Source organism: Rana temporaria, chromosome 11 (genome assembly GCF_905171775.1).
Source record: "Rana temporaria chromosome 11, aRanTem1.1, whole genome shotgun sequence".
In the NCBI taxonomy this organism is placed as follows: Eukaryota; Metazoa; Chordata; class Amphibia; order Anura; family Ranidae; genus Rana; species Rana temporaria.
The window spans coordinates 126,031,377-126,053,352 of NC_053499.1; the positions used below are offsets into that span (position 1 = coordinate 126,031,377).

The 21,976-nt window shown below is 43.9% G+C and overlaps 1 protein-coding gene across 1 annotated transcript in view; it reads left to right on the top strand.

Moving 5' to 3' along the window:
• The window catches only part of CFDP1 (craniofacial development protein 1), a 100,476-nt gene extending 92,809 nt beyond the window's left edge, over nucleotides 1-7,667 (top strand). The window contains exon 7 of the mRNA XM_040329084.1: nucleotides 7,250-7,667. Coding sequence (XP_040185018.1) covers nucleotides 7,250-7,343 — 94 coding nt within the window. The 3' untranslated portion in view covers nucleotides 7,344-7,667. The remainder of the gene's footprint in view (nucleotides 1-7,249) is intronic.
• The last annotated feature ends 14,309 nt before the right edge of the window (nucleotides 7,668-21,976 follow it).

Here is a 21,976-nt window from a genome sequence, read left to right on the forward strand (position 1 = left end):
GCCACTGTATGTCTTTTCATTTTTATAACAAATACAAATATAAGTTCACCATAATAACAGTGGGGTCTGTTTCTGAACAGGATTGTATTTGAATAGCTGGGACATTTTCAGTGATACCAGGCAAGCTCATCCACACCAGTTTATGGACATTTCCATCATTTTTTTTTTACTTTTTCCAATAGAATCTGCACATTAGTTGCATTGTATTGCATGTATTAGTTGGAACTTATCACGGCTATTGGCACAATTGTGGTTATAATAGAAGGTTTATCTTAGTGCAGGGCTCAACAATATCCAGGCGCCAGGTCGCAATTGCGACAAGAAATTGTGACCTGGCACGCACGCGCGCGCGCCGGTAACTGAGGCAGCGGCTTTGCGGACTACAAGGCCGCGGCCTCAATTACCGGCGGGCGCGGAGGTGGGTGTCCCCGTGCGCCCCCATCTCCCCCACCACGCGATCGCGGCGGGCCTGCGACGGCCGGTAATTGAGGCCATGACTTTGCGGCCTTGTGAAGTCCTAAGCTTCCTTCTGTGACCTGGCGGCATCTGGTGGTGGCTGCTGACATTACAAGTAAAACCAGTTCTAATGTGTAATTTCTCACTGTTTTCACTGCCATCTCCTTCCCTCTAATTAGAACCCCCAAACATTATATATATTTTTTATTCTAACACCCTAGAGAATAAAATGGCGATCGTTGCAATACTTTCTGTCACGCCGTATTTACGCAGTGGTCTTACAAGCACACTTTTTTGGGGGAAAAATACACTTTTTTTTATAAAAAAATAAGACAACAGTAAAGTTATCCCATTCTTTTTTTATATTGTGAAAGATAATGTTGCGCCGAGTAAATACCCCACATGTCACGCTTCAAAATTGCGTCCGCTCGTGGAATGCCGACAAACTTTTACCCTTTAAAATCTCCATAGGCGACGTTTAAAAAACTCTACAGGTTGCATGTTTTGAGTTACAGAGGAGGTCTAGAGCTAGAATTATTGCTCTCGCTCTAACGATTGCGGCGATAACTCACATGTGTGGTTTGAATACCGTTTACATACGCGGTCGCTACTCACGTATGTGTTCGCTTCTGCGTGCGAGCTCGTCGGAACGGGGCGCGTTTTCTGGCTCCTAACTTTTTTAGCTGGCTCCTAGATTCCAAGCAAATTTGTCAAACCCTGTCTTAGTGCAGCGTCATATATTAATTCACAGTGTCAGAACACAATTTTTTGGTTGCGGCTTTGATCATTTATTCATCTTTTATTTATATATATTCACTTTTTGGTTGAATTTGGTATTTATATCAGCGCTTCACTCGCTTTATTAATTTATTCTATAAAAGAGGGTCACAATGATCTTCGTATAAGTCTAACCTCTTCTGCATTGTCATACAACATGTACATATGAGCTTTATTATCGCGGCACAAAAAGATGAAGTGCGAGAGGGGAATCAACTTCCAACTTCCAATATTGAACATCTCTTCCCCCCCCCCCCAGTGACAAGAGACCAAGATCTCCAGTCATTCCATGCTGAGGGGATTGCAGCTCAGCAGGCGGAAAGCACACATCGACTTTTTATTAAGAAATGCTCTGCATGTAAAATCATCCATCTGACATCACTCTACAGGAATCATACCAGCAGCCGAAATGCTTCAATGAGCCTGTCACTTGTGATGGGAAAGGTATCCTTAGGCAATGGGTGCCCACTGTTAAATATTTTCAGATTCAATAAGTTTAAATGACAGGTGCATTACAGTAGTCACCGCAGCAAATGATTCGGGTGTAGTGTTTTTTAAATGAAGGATGACGGATTATAGAGATTTTTTTTTTAAGCTAACCGAATTCATATTTAGAATTAAAAACAAATACTAGCAATAGATCTTCAGCTATAGAGCTGGTAGTTGACGGCACAAGGGCATTGCATTGTCTTGTCCTTCTGCTGAATAGAACGCAGAAGCCTTCTGGCTTGTCTGCAAACATCACTTGTCCACAGGACTGAAGGCGGCTTTTGTGATGAATTACTTTTGAAATGTGTATTTAGGATGCGCTAATGGCGTGGGCACCAAGTACAATGGAGCACATAGGCACATTATACTATTAATAAAGCAGAGCAAGTGCCCTGTATTAACAGCACAAAGGCTGGTGTGCCCCTGGCACAGGTTTGTGCTGTGTAAGCAGCTGGCATGATTCCTTCACTGAGCACAGTACTGCTTGCTCTCATGTGCCCAGGCTGCCCTGACTCAGCATGCGCCTCTACTTGTTGGCTTTCAGTTGCCTGCAGAGGGTACTGCTGTACTCTGGCACCACATTCTCTTATGTAACCCTCACGCAGGCTCCCAGAGCTACAGAACATCCTTTAATTACCCGCACGCCATTTACAATGACCACTGCCTGCCGTGTAGACCAGATGGCTGCATTATTGTTTTTCTCCATGGAATGTGCCAAGGTTTCTATCTGGGTATTTAACCACTTAACCCCCGGACCATATTGCTGGGCAAAGACCAGAGCACTTTTTGCGATTCGGCACTGCGTCGCTTTAACTGACAATTGTGCAGTCGTGCGACGTGGCTCCCAAACAAAATTGGCGACCTTTTCCCCCCACAAATAGAGCTTTCTTTAGGTGGTATTTGATCACCTCTGCGGTTTTTAGTTTTTGCGCTATAAACCAAAATAGAGCGACAATTTTTTTTAAAAATTATATTTTTTACTTTTTGCTATAAAAAATATCCCCCAAAAATATATAAAAAAATAAATAAAAATTTCCTCCGTTTAGGCCGATGCATATTCTTCTACATATTTTTCGTAAAAAAAAAAAAAACGCAATAAGCGTTTGATTGGTTTGCGCAAAAGTTATAGCCTTTACAAAATAGGGGGTATTTTTATGGCATTTTTATAATTTTTTTTTTTTTACTAGTAATGACGGCGATCAGCGTTTTTTTTTTTTTTTCGGTACTGCGACATTATACTTCGGATACTTTTGACACATTTTTGGGACCATTGGCATTTTTATAGCGATCAGTGCTATAAAAATGCATTGGATTACTATAAAAATGCCACTGGCAGGGAAGGGGTTAACACTAGGGGGCGGGGAAGGGGTTAAGTATGTTCCCTGGGTGTGTTCTAACTGTAGGGGGGGTGGACTGACATGGGGAAATGACTGATCGCTGTTCATACATTGTATGAACAGAAGATCAGCATTTCTCTCAGACAGGACCGGGAGCCTGCGTGAGAGCCGACGTATAGCTACGGGCTCTCGCACAGGGGAGCCGACCTGCTGCCATATAACTGCAGCGGCTGGTCGGCAAGCAGTTAAAGTGCCACTGGATTTAAAAAAATAAAAATGCCTCCCTGTAAAGAAAAGGGTAAGACTTGTCCCCCTGCTACTGCTGATCTCTATTCTCTCAGAGATACAGAAAATTCAGCACCTGTCACGCTTTTACATATACCTGGCCCCAGGCTTGTCAACCTCCCACAGCATTTTTTACTGACAAAACATGGACATTTATGGGCGGGGGACATTTTTCCCCAGAGAAATTACAGAACGCCTATTGAAAACTAACCGTGAATATTTGAACAGTATAAACATGATATGGAAACACCTACAATACCTATAACAACGTAATTTGCTTGATATACACTTCAAAAGTCAACGCAGCAGGAAGTTACTAGCCCCTGATATTTACTGGCAATTGTAAAAAAAAAAAAAAAAAAACACATATTTTTACAAATTGTCAGTAAATTTACTGACGGTTGGCAACCCTGCCTGGCCCCCACTGCGCTGTGGTTCTACCCACCGGCCACTACGTGTTCTGTAGTTTGTTGAAGTTTCTCCTGTCGCTGTAGCTCTTAAAGATGGCAAAGATTGGAGGTGCTGGCGGTGGGACAGTCAATTCGCCCAGTGAAAATGCATGTATATTCATTCTAATGCGAATGGGACAAAACAAAGGTTATTGGGCTATTTTCTGTGCTGAACAAATGATTTTCAGTCATTTAAAAAGAAAAAAACAGCATTTGTCCACTAGATGGCAATAAGTATTTGTATATATTTTAAGTATTTTTTTTTTGACACTTAAAGAGAAGTTCCGCCCGCCCCTTTAAAAATTAAGTCAACAGCTACACATTCATTGGGATACTTGCCTGTCCTGGAGTCCAGCGATGTCGACAACGCAGCCAATGTTTGCATGCATTGGCTGGTCGGGTGCTGCCGTTGCGGCCTTGCTGGTAAGGGAACCTGGCAGTGTAGCCTTTCGGCTTCACGGCCGGGTCCCCACTGCGTATGTGCTCTGCGCTCTCTCATTGGCCCAGCCAAAAGGGAGATAGAACGAGGGGGGACCGAGTTGCTAACATACTTTGCCACGGCTCAGGCTCTCGGAAGTGGGTAAGGGGACCTGTCAAAACAGTGTCCAAATTTGCCAAATGTGGCACTGGAAGGGGGGGGGGGGACGAATAAGCGGAAGTTCCCGTTTTGGGTGGAACTCTGCTTTAATTGCTTCCATCTGCTGTACAGGCATATTCAGGGCCTTGAAAATTTATTCATACCCCTTGGAATTTTCCACATTTTGTCACGTTATAACTAAAAACCTAAATGTTTTTTTTTTTCTTGGGATCTTATGTGATAGGCCAACACAACGTGGCACATAATTGTGAAGTGGAAGGAAAATTTGATAAATGGTTAATTTTTTTTACAAATATGTGAAAAATGTGGTGTGCGTTTGTATTTGGCCCCCTTTACTCTGATACCCCTAACTAAAATCTAGCGGAACCAATTGCCTTCAGAAGTCACCTAATTAGTAAATAGAGTCCACCTGTGTGTAATTTAATCTCAGTATAAATACAGCTGTTCTGTGAAGCCCTCAGAGGTTTGTTAAAGAACCTTAGTGAACAAACAGCATCATGAAGGCCAAGGAACCCACCAGACAGGTCAGGAATAAAGTTGTGGAGAAGTTTAAAGTAGGGTTAGGTTTTAAATAAATATCCCAAGCTTTGAACATCTCACAGAGCATTGTTCAATCCATCATCCAAAAATAGATAGAGTATGGCAAAACTGAAAACTTAGACATGGACATCAACCTAAACTGACAGGCCGGGCAAGGAGAGTATTAATCGGAGAAGCAGCCAAGAGTCCCATGGTAACTCTGGAGGAGCTGCAGAGATCCACAGCTGAGGTGGGGGAATCTGTCCACAGGACAACTATTAGTCATGCTCTCCACATATCTGCCCTTTATCGAAGAGTGGCAAGAAGAAAGTAATTGTTGATAGAAAGCCATAAGACCTGTTTGCAAGAAGACATGTGGAAGAAGGCGCTCTGGTCAGATGAGACCAAAATTGAACTTTTTGGCCTAAAAGCAAAACATTATGTAGAAAGAAAACTAACATTGTACATCACCCTGAACATCCCCACTGTGAAACATGGTGGTGGCAGCATCATGTTGTGGGGATTCTTTCCTTCAGCAGGGACAGGGAAGCTGGTCAGATTTGATGGGGAGATGGATGGGACCAAATACAGGGCAATCTTAGAAGAAAACCTGTTGGACTCTGCAAAAGACTTGAGACTGGGGAGGAGGTTCACATTCCAGCAGGAAAATTACTCATACAGCCAGAGCTATAATGGAATGGTTTAGATCAAAGCATATTCATGTGTTAGATTGGTCCAAAGTCCAGACCCAAATTCAATTGAGAATCTGTAGCAAGACTTGATAATTGCTGTTCACAGACGCTCTCCATCCAATCTGGCAGAGCTTGAGCTATTTTGTAAAGAAGAATGGGCAAAAATGTCACTCTCTAGATGTGCAAAGCTGGTAGAGACATCCCCAAAATGACTTGCAGCTGTAATTGCAGCGAAAGTTGGTTCTACAAAGTATTGACTCGGGGGGGGGGGGGGAGGGGTTGCTGAATAAAAATACGCCACACTTTTCAGATACTTATTTGTAAAAAAAAAATTAAAACCACTTTGTGTTGGTCTATGACATAGAATGCCAAAGTTTTTAGTTGTAACATGACAACATGTGGAAAATTTCAAGGGTATATGAATACTTTTTCAAGGCACCGTACATCTCGGACAGGAAGCGTTGATACCAGGATCATGGCTGTAGCCACAGTTTAAATCAGATCCATGTAAAGCAGGGATCTCAAACTGGCGGCTCTCCAGCTGTTGCAGAACTACAAGTCCCATCATGCCTCTACCTGTGGGAGTCATGCTTGTAACTGTCAGCTTTGCAGTGCCTCATGGGAATTGCAGTTCTGCAACAGCTGGAGGGCCGCCTGTTTGAGACCCCTGATGTAAAGGAAAGGTATCCGTGTTGGTGCTGGCACAGTTCATAATGAAATTCTTAATTTCTTTTAGAACATGAGAAATGACAACTGGAATCTGGTTGCACAAAATGTTTTCCTCTAGTTAGTATATATAAAAAAAAGTCTGTTAAACAGCTGAGTAATGTTTAAGAATTGTGGAGTTGGGGTGTTAATAAAATTGGCCACCTCACATTCTTAAATCCACAGGTGTGCTGTGATGTTTGCGTCAGTTAATTACATCCAGTTCGGTACTCAGGACAGACACAAGCAGCAGCAGGTCCTTTATGCACAGCCACTGATATAACTGTGACCAAGTTGTCTCCAACAGCTTACAGCCAACTACTGACTATCGTGATCAAATCAGTACTTTTTTTTTCTCTTCTTTTTCTTTCCTGCATACCAAATTGACCCCATTAACACACAACCTGGACCTGCCCTCTCCCTCCAGATCACTCCCACTCACCTCCTGTAGGTTCATGCATTTCCAATGCAGTCAGCAATCGCCATTCTCATTAAATACACAGCTATAAAAAAATTCTACCTTACTTTCATCTTGCATAGATTGTTCATTTGGTAGAGTGTGCAGGAGCTGAGCGCTCAGATAACGGCCTATGTGCAGCAGAGCTGTAGTATTGAAAACAGGAGAAGTGTGTTCCTGGACGTCTGTAAAGCTCACCATCCACCCTACAATCTGATTTTACAATCTCTATTAGATCTGTGCGTGGCTGGCGGCCGCACGCACTGGCGACTCTTAAAGGAAACCCTATACGGGTGCAGGGTTTCGCGCAGGGGAGCCATTCTGCCCCCGTAAATACATGTGAGCCGGTCGGGAAGCGGATAAGCATGTGTGGTAGCTGAAGGGTTAAAATGCCATCTTCCATCAGCGTAAAGGGGGTTAACATATGCTGTTGTGTTAATGATAACCGTAGCGCATTTAACTGGAATTCCTCTATATGTTTACAGGTATATAGAGAGGAAGTCTTTCCTGGAGAGAGTGGACTACAGACAGTTTGAACTAGAGCGAGAAATCCGACTCAAAAACATGAAACCTTCCTGACCCTCGTCTTCTGACTGCCGACGTACCAGACAGATTCAGGGCTGCCATTGTTTCATTACTGAGTGGAATATTATGATCTGTATATTTGGACTGTAACATGAACATTTTAGCTTACTTGGTCTCTGGGATGTTATTTTTACTTTTTTTGTTTTTTAGTACAAGATTTCACAACCAATGTCATTATGTTGCTGAATGTGTGCAATGTTACCAAATTAATAAATGTAGCTTTTTATATAAATTATTCCTGCAATAGACTCATTTCTGGTGCTATTACATTGGTGCTATTGGTTCTATTAGACTCATTTCTTCTACGATATTGTCAAATGAAAGCCTTTTTTTTTCCTTCCAATTATTAGATATGTAAATGTGATTATCTGAATGTAAATTTTCCTAAGGCTGTGTATTGATGTTTCAAAAAACAAATTTGTATACATATGGGACATTTAAAAAAAATAAAAATAAAGCAGACCGACCAATATAGAGCCATTCGCCAAGCTAGATTCTGCCGTCGTTGTTGCAGCTTCATGGTTCTTTGGCAGGTGGGATGGATGGTAATGAAGATTTTAGAATAAGATTCTCATTTATAACATGGTAAATGTGTGCAAGTGGGGGCAAACATTGCAGGGCCATCTCCGCAATCATACGTGAATAATTAATATAGGTGGTAATATGCCATCTGCTAATGTAAAAAGCAGAACAGGACTTTTAGCTGTAACACTGATCATGTTGCAAGAAAAGAGAATGTTACTTGGAACACACAATTTCCTATTGATAATCCAAATATGTGGCAAATGAGATGTAATCCTACAAAAGCAATAGAAGAAAATGTTTTTGTGTGTGTGTATGTATGTGTATATATGTATGTGTATATACAGTGAGGAAAATAAGTATTTGAACACCCTGCTATTTTGCAAGTTCTCCCACTTGGAAATCATGGAGGGGTCTGAAATTGTTATCGTAGGTGCATGTCCACTGTGAGAGACATAATCAAAAAAAAAAATCCAGAAATCACAATGTATGATTTTTTTAACTATTTATTTGTATGATACAGCTGCAAATAAGTATTTGAACACCTGAGAAAATCAATGTTAATATTTGGTACAGTAGCCTTTGTTTGCAATTACAGAGGTCAAACGTTTCTTGTAGTTTTTCACCAGGTTTGCACACACTGGAGGAGGGATTTTGGCCCACTCCTCCACACAGATCTTCTCTAGATCAGTCAGGTTTCTGGGCTGTCGCTGAGAAACACGGAGTTTGAGCTCCTTCCAAAGATTCTCTATTGGGTTTAGGTCTGGAGACTGGCTAGGCCACGCCAGAACCTTGATATGCTTCTTACAGAGCCACTCCTTGGTTATCCTGGCTGTGTGCTTCGGGTCATTGTCATGTTGGAAGACCCAGCCTCGACCCATCTTCAAAGCTCTAACTGAGGGAAGGAGGTTGTTGCCCAAAATCTCGCAATACATGGCCCCGGTCATCCTCTCCTTAATACAGTGCAGTCGCCCTGTCCCATGTGCAGAAAAACACCCCCAAAGCATGATGCTACCACCCCCATGCTTCACAGTAGGGATGGTGTTCTTGCGATGGTACTCATCATTCTTCTTCCTCCAAACACGGTTAGTGGAATTATGACCAAAAAGTTCTATTTTGGTCTTATCTGACCACATGACTTTCTCCCATGACTCCTCTGGATAATTCAAATGGTCATTGGCAAACTTAAGACGGGCCTTGACATGTGCTGGTTTAAGCAGGGGAACCTTCCGTGCCATGCATGATTTCAAACCATGATGTCTTAGTGTATTACCAACAGTAACCTTGGAAACGGTGGTCCCAGCTCTTTTCGGGTCATTGACCAGCTCCTCCCGTGTAGTCCTGGGCTGATTTCTCACCTTTCTTAGGATCATTGAGACCCCACGAGGTGAGATTTTGCATGGAGCCCCAGTCCGAGGGAGATTGACAGTCATGTTTAGCTTCTTCCATTTTCTAATGATTGCTCCAACAGTGGACCTTTTTTCACCAAGCTGCTTGGCAATTTCCCCGTAGCCCTTTCCAGCCTTGTGGAGGTGTACAATTTTGTCTCTAGTGTCTTTGGACAGCTCTTTGGTCTTGGCCATGTTAGTAGTTGGATTCTTACTGATTGTATGGGGTGGACAGGTGTCTTTATGCAGCTAATGACCTCAAACAGGTGCATCTAATTTAGGATAATAAATGGAGTGGAGGTGGACATTTTAAAGGCAGACTAACAGGTCTTTGAGGGTCAGAATTCTAGCTGATAGACAGGTGTTCAAATACTTATTTGCAGCTGTATCATACAAATAAATAGTTAAAAAATCATAAATTGTGATTTCTGGAATTTTTTTTTTGATTATGTCTCTCACAGTGGACATGCACCTAGGATGACAATTTCAGACCCCTCTAAGATTTCCAAGTGGGAGAACTTGCAAAATAGCAGGGTGTTCAAATACTTATTTTCCTCACTGTATATATATATATATATATATATATATAATATATATATATATATATATATATATAATTTTGTGAGGGCGGGACCCTGTGCTATGGGAAAGATGGCTGGGTTACTCCATATGTTGGAGAGAAAGACACTAATTACACAGCAGTGTCTTCAGCTATTTAGTTCTGACCTGACTATGGCTCAGGGCCCCACCCTACAGACAGGAGGTCTGTGCTGGGAATCAGGTGACTCCCAGTCTCTCTGAGAGAAGTCAGAGATGCTGCATAGCTGAACAGCAAGATGCTGACAGAAGAAAGCGAGGTTTGAGCTTAACGTTAGGAAACTGTGTGTTCTGAGGAACAGGACTAGGCCTAGGCTAAAGGCCTGAAACAGCCGGATGGCATGTGTGTGAAAGCCAGGAGGCTAAACTGTTGAATTTGTCAAGATACAGGAATGGTGGAACCCCCCTGCGAGGGCTACTATTGTGTTTGTGAACTTTCTCGTGTTTTTTAAATAAAAGTGGGCTACCAGGCCCTTAAAAACTCAGTTCTGGATTGGCGTACTCACTGGAAAACGCATCTATCGCTGGAGTCTAATAACCCCAATCTTAACCACTTACCCTCCGGACCATATTGCTGCCCAAAGACCAGAGTACTTTTTGCGATTCGGGACTGCGTCGCTTAAACCGACAATTGCGCGGTCGTGCGACGTGGCTCCCAAACAAAATTGGCGTCCTTTTTTTCCCGCAAATAGAGCTTTCTTTTGGTGGTATTTGATCACCTCTGCGGTTTTTAGTTTTTGCGCTATAAACAAAAATAGAGCAACAATTTTGAAAAAAATTAATATTTTTTACATTTTGCTAGAATAAATATCCCCCAAAAATATATAAAAAAAAAAAAATTTTTCCTCAGTTTAGGCCGATACGTTTTCTTCTACATATTTTTCGTTAAAAAAAATCGCAATAAGCGTTTATTGATTGGTTTGCGCAAAAGTTATAGCGTTTACAAAATAGGGGGTATTTTTATGTCATTTTTATTATATTTTTTTTACTAGTAATGGCGGCGATCAGCGTTTTTTTTTTTTCGGTACTGCGACATTATGGCGGACACTTTTGACACATTTTTGGGACCATTGGCATTTTTATAGCGATCAGTGCTATAAAAATGCATTGGATTACTATAAAAATGCCACTGGCAGTGAAGGGGTTAACACTAGGGGGCGGGGAAGGGGTTAAGTATGCCTGGGTGTGTTCTTACTGTGGGGGGGGGGGGGGTGGCCTCACTAGGGGAAACACTGATCCTCGGTTCATACATTGTATGAACCGAAGATCAGCATTTCCCCTGCTGACAGGACCGGGAGCTGTGTGTTTACACACACAGCTCCCGTTCCCCGCTCTGTACCGAGCGATCGCGTGCGCCCGGCTGCGATCGCGCCCGCCGGGCACACGCACGGGAGCGGGGGGCGCGCGCCCCTAGTGGCGGCTGGGAGAGAGGACGTCATACTACGTGCTCTCGCCCAGCCGAGCCGACCTGCCGACGTATAACGGCGGTGGGCGGTCGGCTAGTGGTTAATATAAATAAATAAAAAAAAAAAATATATATATATATATATATATATATATATATATATATATATATATATATACAAATTATTATTTATTATTATTTTTTTCTGTAGTGCTCACCAAAAATGAGTATACCCCCTTTGGAAATATCTCAATGAACACTAAATTTTGACAAAACAGAGTTTTATAGAACATTTGTTTTAGCTCATTACATTAAAGTAATGTTAATATAACTTAGATTATAAAAATCTTCAGATTTGCTTAAATATGTTGATGCAAAAGTGAATACACTCCAAAACAAAAACTACTTCATCTAATATTTCATATGACCTCCATGATTTGTAAGAACAGCACTGAGACTTCTAGGCATGGAATAAACATGTTGTACAATATATTGCAACATCTATCTTTTTCCATTCTTCAAGAACAACCTTGTTTAGAGGCTGGATGGAGCGTGATGCTCAACTTGTCTCTTCAGAATTCCCCATAGTTGTTTGATTGGGTTTAGATCGGGAGACCTACAAGGCCACTGAATCATTTTCATCCTGTTCTTCAGAAATGAACAGTGGCCTTAGATGTGTGTTTTGAGTCATTGTCATGATGGAAAAGTGCATTAGATAAGGTAAGGCTTACCCTATAGGTAGTGGAAATATCTCCTAAACATGTGCTGGTTAGGAGATTTTCTGTACACTGCGCCGATGCTGTAATCTGTGCATGCGCTGTGCCGTTTCTTCACTTGCAAGTGCCGTGACTGACGGCTCCTGCGTGCATGTGCGTGAGTGACGTCACGCGGCTCAAGCCAGTCACAGAGCCAGAGTCCGTGGCCCCAGAAGGAAGAGGGGCGAAGATGGATGCGGGGACAGCGCGGGCTTTGTTTGAAGGCAAGTGCCACATAATGGGCTAGTTTTCAATGCATACTAACCCATTATGCTTTTACTTTGCAGGGGAACATCAGGGTTTACTTCCTCTTTAACGTGCGTTAAAGTGGACGTAAACCCGGATTTTTTTTTTTTTAATTAAGGCTTGCACCTTGTACAGTATAGGATTTAATGTCATCTGTGCCCAGACTTGCCACAAAGAGTTAACCCAGCTCTGAGCAATCCTCTATCTTTTTTCAGTAAGATAAAAACTGACACAAAAAAAAATATTGGCATCCAAATGCATTTTTTTACATTTTTCAACATTAAACCTCCTTTGCCATGTAGTTGCTCACCCCATTAATGTATTCCTACACTGAATTCTGGCATTTCTTCCACATTATCTTCAACCTATTCCCAATTTATTGCCTAGCGGTCATTTGACCATTTCAAGCCTGCCTGTGATTGCCGCTGCCTTTCTCTCGGCACAGACTCAGAAGCAAGGTCTCCTGACTGTTTTTGTCATGTCTCTAATCGGGACAGTTCGGCTTTACCCTATATTCCCGGCCACTGGAAGCGGAGCATGCTTTCCACGGGACTGCTTACTTTTTGGAGCACCTGGGCTTCCTCACAGCCCCTCTTCCACCTTCCATCTGGCACGGCTTAAGGTTGGGATTAACACCTGCACCCCCCGGGTCCACTATCGCCGCCCTATTGCATCGGGAGCAATGACAGCCATCCATCCCTTGTGACATGCACAGGTAGCCGTGAGTCACTGTGCTCAATGAGCGCTGCTCTTTTTAAGCTATTGGTTCGTTACTTTCAATGGACATCTGTCATTAAAGTTTGTTACTTTATTTCTATTGCACTATTTGTTTATCTATTCACTGGTACAGCGCTCCCCTTGTTGTTTTATTGCATCTCTCTTGGTCCTCTGAGTTTGGAGGCTGCGGCCGGATTAGAATACTGCACAATTCTGTCCTTTTCTAGGATTTCCCTGATTACATTTAAGGGCCTGGCTTCCTGGTGTTTTTTTTTTTTTTGTTTGTTTTTTAGTAATCCCCAAATGCAGCCACCACATTTAAGAATTGGTAACCTGCAATATACACCCTGGGCCTGATCCACAAAAGGGATACGCCGGCGTATCTACTGATACACCGTCGTATCCCTGTTTCTATCTATGGAACTGATCCACAGAATCAGTTTCTCATAGATAGGCAGAAGATCCGACATGTGTAAGGGACTTACACTGTCGGATCTTAGGATGCAGTACCGCAGCCGCCGCTGGGGGCATTTCTCGTCGAAATCCAGCGTCGGGTATGCAAATTAGCACTTACGGAGATCCACGAAGCTTTTACGCTTCGTTTTTTCTCCGTAAGTATTAGTTTGCCGTCGCAAAATTAGGGCTGCTTTTACAAAGTGTAAAGTTAGTACACCATGTAAAAGTAGACCCTTCTTTCCCGCGACGCTGTCAAATTTTTTTAAAAAAAAGTTTTTTTCCCGCTGCATCTCTTTTTTTTCCCCGACGCAACTTTTTTTACCCGGCGCGATTCACAAAACTCAGCGTAACGTAAAACCGCGCAAAGCACGTCGGGAAAATAACGTCGGGAGCATGCGCAGTACGTCCGGCACGGGAGCGCGCCTAATTTAAATGGGACTCAGCCCATTAGATTAGGAACGCCTTGCGCCGGACGGATTTAAGTTACACCGCTCAAAATTTCTAGGTAAGTGCTTTGTGGATCGGGCACTTAGGTAGAGATTTTGCGGCGGTGTAACTTAAACGGGAAAAATTAAGTTACGCCGGGTTTTTGTGGATCAGGCCCCCTGTTCCAAATTATTATGCAAATTCTATTTCAGTGTCACAAAGATAAAATATTTTGTTTTTCTTTTTTTTTTTTTTTGAATAAACATTTTTATTGAGTATTTTCAACAGTACAGCGTAATCCAAGACAAAAATACTTCAGTCATATTACAAATAATGTCTTGACGGAATCTTATATTAACAAATCATCCTACAAGAATATATACTTTCCTATGCGACATTACAACGACATCGTTGACTATAAAGGAATGAATCGGGACAAGAGATCAAGTGTCTCGGGGCGACCCTCAAGTCCCACCTTAGCAGAGGAATGCGGGCTCCGTGGCCTTCCACCAGACGTCTGTGTCAGGGGCCCCCCTCTGCCCTACCCACCCCTTAACGGGGACTTTCTGTGGGCAGCACAGAGAGTGGACCGGTGGAGATCGGAGCAAAATAGGTTTAACTTCCAATATCTATGGGAGGCAACAGCGAATAATTGGCATACTACTAGTGGCTATAGTTCCACACTTCCCTGCCAATTGAGGTCAGTCGGTTTCTATATCTTTAAGGAAGTATATGATCCTGTATAAGAGAAGGGGGGGTCGAACTTATCTAACTGTTAGGTTTCTGGGTGAGTATACCCCCTGATGTTATGTTAGAAATCCTGTAGGTCTCGGGTAATGCTTATGTAGGGGGATCTCAATACCGTGCCCAGCTTGACCATGTTTGTCTGTAATTCTCGTGCGTATCTTTGGCTTGATGGATTAGGCGCTCCATCTCCTCCACCCTGTCAACACGGGCATGCCAATCCTCAACTGTCGGAACCGTTTTAGATTTCCACCACTTGGGGATACATTGGGTGGCAGCATTCACAAGGTGGAGAGTTAATGATTTCCGATATTGCATTCTAGGAATGGGCGTATGGTGTAGTAAGAACTGTGCTGGATCAAGGTTAATTGGCATTGTTGTTATTCGTACAATACGTTCATGCACCTCTTTCCAAAACCGGGCTAAATGAGGGCATTCCCACCAGATATGTAAAAGTGATCCTTCTGCTACATCACACCTCCAACAAGATGATGAAACTGCTGGAAAGATTTTATGAAGTTTCTCTGGTGTTCGGTACCACCTAGTACAGAGCTTGTATCGATTTTCTTGTGCTGAGACATTAATAGAACCCTTATGTGTGTGGTCCCAATCATCGTCAGACAAGGATATGGAAAGATCCCTGTCCCAGGCTGAACGTGTATTAGAAGATGGAGCAAATTCCGGTGTCAGTAGTGTGTGCAATGTGGATATCAGATGGCGCTTTGGTTCACCCGCTGTACATATTTGTTCTAGGGGGGAGAGATCTCTGCACCATTTCTGATGTGTCTGGGTAGGGCCTAAAAAGTGCTTGATCTGGAGATATTTGAATACGGACATATTCACCTGAGGGAGAGCTTTAGTTAGTTCCGGATAGGCTAATAAGATACCTTTGTGGAAAAATTGATGAGCTCGAATAGCCTGAGAGTATGGATCCAATACTGGATGTTTGTAGGATATGTTTGGTGTGAAATCTGGATTATGGGATAAAGGAGTCAACGGGCCCGGGGAGGGAGTTGTTTTAAGTGATCGACATATTATCTTGAAATTTTTAAGCGTTGGGCCTATTAAAGGGTGGTTCAGACCTTCTATAGGTATCGAATGGTATTCTATCCATGGCAAATGTGTAATTGGAAAGGGGATGAATGCGTTCTCCTAGGCAATCCAGTCCTTGTTGCAGCAGTGTAGATGCCAATCTACCAACCTTGTGAGTAAACAGGCTTTGTGATATAGGGCTAGGTCGGGTATTCCCAAGCCCCCCCTGTGTTTTGGTTGAATCAGTTTGGACCAGCTCAGTCTGGGGGCCTGGCCTGCCCATAAAAATGTTCTACAATGTTTTTTAAATGTTGCAAAAAAGGTCTGAGGGATTGTGATCGGGACCGCCTGAAGAAGGTATAAGACCCTCGGGAGGATATTCATCTTGAGGATAGCTGATCTACCAAACCATGAAAATCTGCCGTTGTTCCAGTCCGATAGGTCTGACTTAATCTTTGAAAGAACCGGTAGGAAATTTAGAGCAAACAACCTACTCAGGTCTTTAGGGATCTTAATGCCCAGGTAAGTAACATAATCGGATTCCCACCTAAAGGGGAAGTTTTGTTTACATAAGTTGACTACTGAAGATGATAGAGAGATATTTAGGGCTAACGATTTGTCAAAATTAATTTGCAAATTAGACAGGGTCTTAAACAGTTTGAAGTCTGTCAAAAGGTTGGGGATTGTGGTTATCGGATCCGAAAGGAACAGCAGGACATCATCTGCGTAAGCCGCTGTCTTGTACTGCCTTCCCCGGATCTCGACACCCTTAATGGCTTCATTCGCCCGAAGCTTTCTGAGAAAGGGTTCCATCGTGAGGATGAAAATAAGGGGGGATAGGGGGCAACCCTGACGTGTTCCATCGGCTATGGAGAAGGCATTCGATAGGTGGCCATTAACCCTAACCCCGGCAGTGGGAACAGAGTAAAGCACTTGGATCATTTGGGTGAGGCGTGGTGGTATGCCCACTTTAATTAAAACTGCCAGCATATAGTCCCAGGCCACTCTATCGAACGCCTTCTCAGCATCCAGTGACAGAAAAAAGCCACTTGTTTTTGAGGAGGACAGCCAATGATGTATGTTGAGGGCTTTAATGGTATTGTCCCTTGCTTCCCTGCCAGGGACAAACCCAACTTGATCGGTTGTGATAAGTTTGGGGAGCAATGGGAGAATACGGTTGGAGATTATTTTGGCATACAATTTAACGTCTACATTTAGTAACGATATTGGCCTATAGTTGGAAACAAGCGTGGCATCTTTGCCGGGTTTGGGAATCAGCGATATGTGGGCTTCTAAAAAATCTTTATTGCGTGAAGGAGAATCCGGGAGAGTGTTAAAGGTTGAGAGGAAGTTGGGGATTAAAGTATCAGAAAAGGTCTTGTAGTAACTAACTGGCAGGCCGTCAGGGCCAGGACTTTTCCCCGGTTTAAGTTGTTTTAACGCTAAAGTAGCTTCCTCAGTGGTGATTGGGGAGCCCAGGTCTGCAATATCTTCAGGGGTAGAATACGATGGGCAGAATTCTGACAAGAATTCCTCTATCAAGGTCTTCCTGTCAGGGGCAGTATCTGGTTGCCGTGGTATTTGCAAATTATATAGCCCCGAAAGATATTTTACAAATTGGTCAGCGATTCCATTGTTGGTAACAATAGATTCCCCGGATGTGGCAGTTACATTATTGATGGTGTGGGATGCCTTTTTTTTTTGCAAGGCCGTTGCCAAAAGTTTACCTGACTTATTCCCATATTCATAGAAAAGCTTACTGGTGAGTGTGTGTTTGCGGGCAAGCCTTCTCTTGATTTCCCCTAGGAGTTCTTCACGGGCTTTCAGTAAATCCTCATGTGTTTGGGTAGCTAACGTTCGTTTATGTGTTTGTTCCAGGGCCTTAACTTTATCTGACAACTCTAGAATGCGTGCTTTTCGCATCTTGGCTCGTTTGGCCATTATTGAAATAAAATGTCCCCTAACCACACACTTATGGGCAGCCCAGACAAATGGTGCAGAGGTGTCTTCAGTTATGTTTTCAGAAAAATAGTTTGACAGAACTGTCGAGATTTCAGTGGTATTAATACTGTCCAGCAAAATGGAGTCATCTAATCTCCAAATGGACGATCTAGGACGACTTGTGGGGATCGAGAGCCGAATCGTGATCGGGTGATGGTCTGACAATAGCATTGGGTCGATCGTGGCATCAGCTAGGGAGGTAAGGTCGTTTTGTGTAAGAAAGAAGTGATCTATTCGAGAGTACTTTTTGTGAAGTGGTGAAAAGTAGGTGAAATCTTTCACATTTGGGTGAAGGGTTCTCCAAGTATCATGTAAGGTCAAGGTGGAGAGGGCGGACTTTATCGCTTTTAAAGCGCTAAATTTCAAACAGGTAGAACCATTGGATGTGTCAAGGTCTGGTTGTAGAGGAACATTAAAGTCTCCGCCTAAAACAAGGGAGCCCCTTTGGAAGGATGTTAATTGATAGAGGGTTGAATTAAAAAAGGAAACTTGTTTTGTGTTAGGAGCATATATATTAGCTATCGTGTACTCTACATTGTGTATGGTACCACGTAGGAATATATATCGTCCCTGTGGGTCCCTCTGGACATCCGTGACCTGAAAAGGACAATGTTTAGAAATTAAAACCGAGACTCCTTTAGACTTCGCCTCGGTATTTGGGGCGTGAAATACTACTGGGAAATTCTTGTCAGTCAATTTGGGGATTCCGTCTGCACGGAAATGTGTCTCTTGAATGAGGGCTATGTGTACTTTTTCTTTTTGTAGCGTGAAAAGTAAGCGTGAACGCTTCTCAGGGATATTCAATCCCCTGATATTTATGGAGTATAATTTAATGTGGTTTAAAGGTCCCCTCCTCTGAGAGGTGGGTAAGGGGGATGTTGCCTGAGTCATATCTGTTGGGAACTTACCCGGCACGGGAAGAAAGAGGTGTATGCTCGGAAAAAGGTCGTTATAAAAAGATTACAAACCTCAAAATGGGTTTACAGGGCAACGAACAATGCTGTTGGCGTAAGGCAACAAAGCTTGATATAACTAAATACCGATTAAGTGATGAAGTATACTTCGCTCACTTTCTATTTACAGAGGACAATCGGAAAGGTACAGTGGGCACCAGACCCCCAGGGTCTTAACCGAGCCCTAGAAGTGCCAGTACACCACTGTTGTGGGGTTGGCCGGAACCAATACAGGAAAACAAGACGCTATAAATCAAGTTAAATCTATACCACTATATCTATGTTTCTTAGTGAGGAATTGAGATGTGACTAATTTAACCGTGTCACCCCAGAGTAGATTCAGACTGAGAGAAGACAGGGTGCCTGATTAGGACACCTCTTATGTCAAATGTGCCATTCGTCCAAATTTGGATCGTGAGGACTAGATAAAGGTAAATAATGAAAGAACTCTCAGTGTGGATCTCCCATTTCTGTCACTTCAAGACTCTATATTTAAACTGTATAACAAAGCAGGTTAAATAGAAAAACTTTTCAACTATTAGACAGTTACTATCTGTTCACTCTTAATACTAACATTATCCCCAATATCTGAGTTTTAGACTATAATGTTTGGCAACCACCCATCTGGAGAGCGTATCAGTAGCATATGTGTGATGCCAAACTGCTCAAACAAGATCCCCCACCTACCACCATACTTACTCCTGGATGTCAAGGCCTCCAGGTATAGTGGTCAGCTAAAAGTTTTTAGACCAACCCAATACTCGGGGTCAGTTACCATGGCCATCAGTCTCTGTGTCCCTCAAGGGTTGAGTGATGTGGTGTTACCAGGGAAGGGAAACACCTCCTTCAGCGGTGGGACCGTTGTGAAGACTATACCGCCTCCTGGCCTGGGGATGCGAGCTCATTATATGTACTCAGATAAACGGGAAAACATAACCCCTCAAACCGGGATCAGTAAAACTTATGCGGTCTGTTAGATATGTGTATCTGTGTCCACCCGCTCACTCATTATGATCTCTTCTGGCCCTTCTGGCCTCCGGTGGGGTGATGTACTCTTGCTCTCTTCTTGCACCGGGGGAATTTTGCGGAATTCTTGAGTTAGAGGGTGACCTCATCCTGCGGAACCTGGTCGCCTGAGTTTCCATGGGCGTCTCGGGTGGCTTCCCTCTTCTCCCGACGGACCTGCGGTAGGGTGCGTACCAGTCGGGCACCGAGATCGGTGGCAGGCCAAGAGTTTCACAAAATTTAGGCAGGTCTTCTGGTACTCTTAAAGATGCATTGCGGCCTTGGTTAGTGGCAGACAAACAGAAGGGAAATTTCCACTTGTACCTAATGTCTCTTGACCGCAAGGCTTCCAACAATGGTTTAAGATCACGCCTGTGTTGCAGGGTAATCCCTGAAAGATCTTGGTACAACTGGACCTGGGCTTCACCGCAATGCAGTCTCTGTCCCCTGGCCCGGTTCTGAATTTCTTCTTTCAATTTGAAATCTGTCAAACAGCATATTATGTCCCTAGGGGGATCCGTATCTCTACCCCTTGGGCGCAAGGCCCGATGTATTCTTTCAAAATCAATGAAGGTTTGAGGGGGTTTACCCAAAATGGAGTTGAATAGGATAGTGACTTCCTTTTGGATCTGGTCGCCTTCAATTATCTCAGGCACTCCCCTCACATGAAGATTTCGGCGTCGGCCTCTGTTGTCCAGGTCTTCCAGCTGCCGGTTAACTTCCCTCAGTTGGAGGGTATGGTCATCTATCTTTCTGGTAGATTTTTGGAGGGTTACTTCATGTTCCTCTGTTATCTGTTCAGTGGAAGACACCCTATCAGCAAGGGAGCGCAGATCTATGCGTAGTTCAGCTATTGCTGCAGCAAGAGTGTCCTTGATGTCTGCGGCCACTGCTCTTAAATCTAATATGCTAAGCTGTGGTAAAACAGCACTCCCCGTCTCTGTCATTCCCCTTGTCAGCTGAGGGGGTATCTCCGGTTCCGGGGCCGTTAGCACAATGTCTGCAGCGTTTTGTGAGGGTACCTGGGATGTACTCTGAGAAGAACCCCTGTGGTTGGGTGCCGAGTTCCCGCGAGGGGCACGGGGCTGGTCCATGTTGTTAGGTCCTGACCCTCTGGTATTTTCTCTGGGGGACCGGGAGCGAGAGGCTGAGGAGGAGCGAGATGACGTTACCATGCTATCCAACACCCGACAGTTAGCTTTTTGGGCAATTTGTGAACTGTATACCGTCGTCTCTCCTTACAGTAGGTTCTGGGAAGGAGTGTTGCTGAAATGTGTATGAGTCTGCCAAGTTCGCCAAAGATAATGTATGCTACCTTTGGGTGGGCCAAGGTAGTCGTCAAGCCTAGGCTCTGGGTGATAGGAGCCAGGGGCCACTTCTGAGAGGACCAATATGGCTACCGAAACAGGGCATGAGCTGGAATTGATTCAACCTGGGTAGCTGATTATAGGTTGTAATACTCTTCACCAATGTCTCCAGGACTATTGGTATCCACTATGTGGGGAGATGGGGTGTAAAGGAGCACAAGGGGAACCTAAATGTCCGTTTGGAGCCCTCACAGAGAGGACCAAGATGGCCGCCGACAGTCAGTTTAAGCCCCCTTTCACAACCCCTCAGGTAGATTATTGCCCGCTATGAAATACCTCTGTGGCTTTATCAGGCCGTTCAGTCCCCAGTCCAGAAGGCGGTGAGGTGTTGTGAGGTGAGGGGGAGCCGTAATCTCCGCCGGTGGCCGCTGCTGGGAGGCCCAAGATGGCCGCCGACCCACTGTCCAGGCTGCTATCGCGGCCCCTCAGGCGTCTGATGCAGGGAGCGGTGGGCAGTTTCAGTGACCCCAGGCTGCTCAGTCTCCGGACCGGAAGGTAGTGGGGCGGTGAGGAGAGAAGGAGCTCCGTTGTTGCCGCCGAGCGCCGTCCCCAGACGACCAATATGGCCGCCGCTCCACCACTAGGCCGAAGCCGCGGTCTTTCCCAGGGCGCCTCCCCCGGTCCGGGCAAAACGTCCGCGGCGGTCTCGGGCTGCGTCCTTTCGGTCCGGTTTTCACCTGAGCACATGCAGGGAGGGTGTCCCGGGTGGGTGAGATGTCTTCTGCTCCAAAAAATTGCGGTTCCTGTCGCTCAAGCCACTGTGCTTTTCTGAGGTGACAGGAGCTGTGGAACTACACGTCCATCTTCTCTGCCGGCTTGGCCACGCCCCCTTGTTTTTCAGTTTAAAGGGTCACTAAAGGAAAAAAAAAGGTTGCCTAAAATTAATGTCTGCAAGGTAGACAGACAGAATAGTGTAATGATTCTGTTAAAAAATGAGTAAATACCTATTAAATTCCTTTTATCTATATCACCTCCGGCATTCAACAGTGCATTGTAAGTTTTTTATTTTGAAA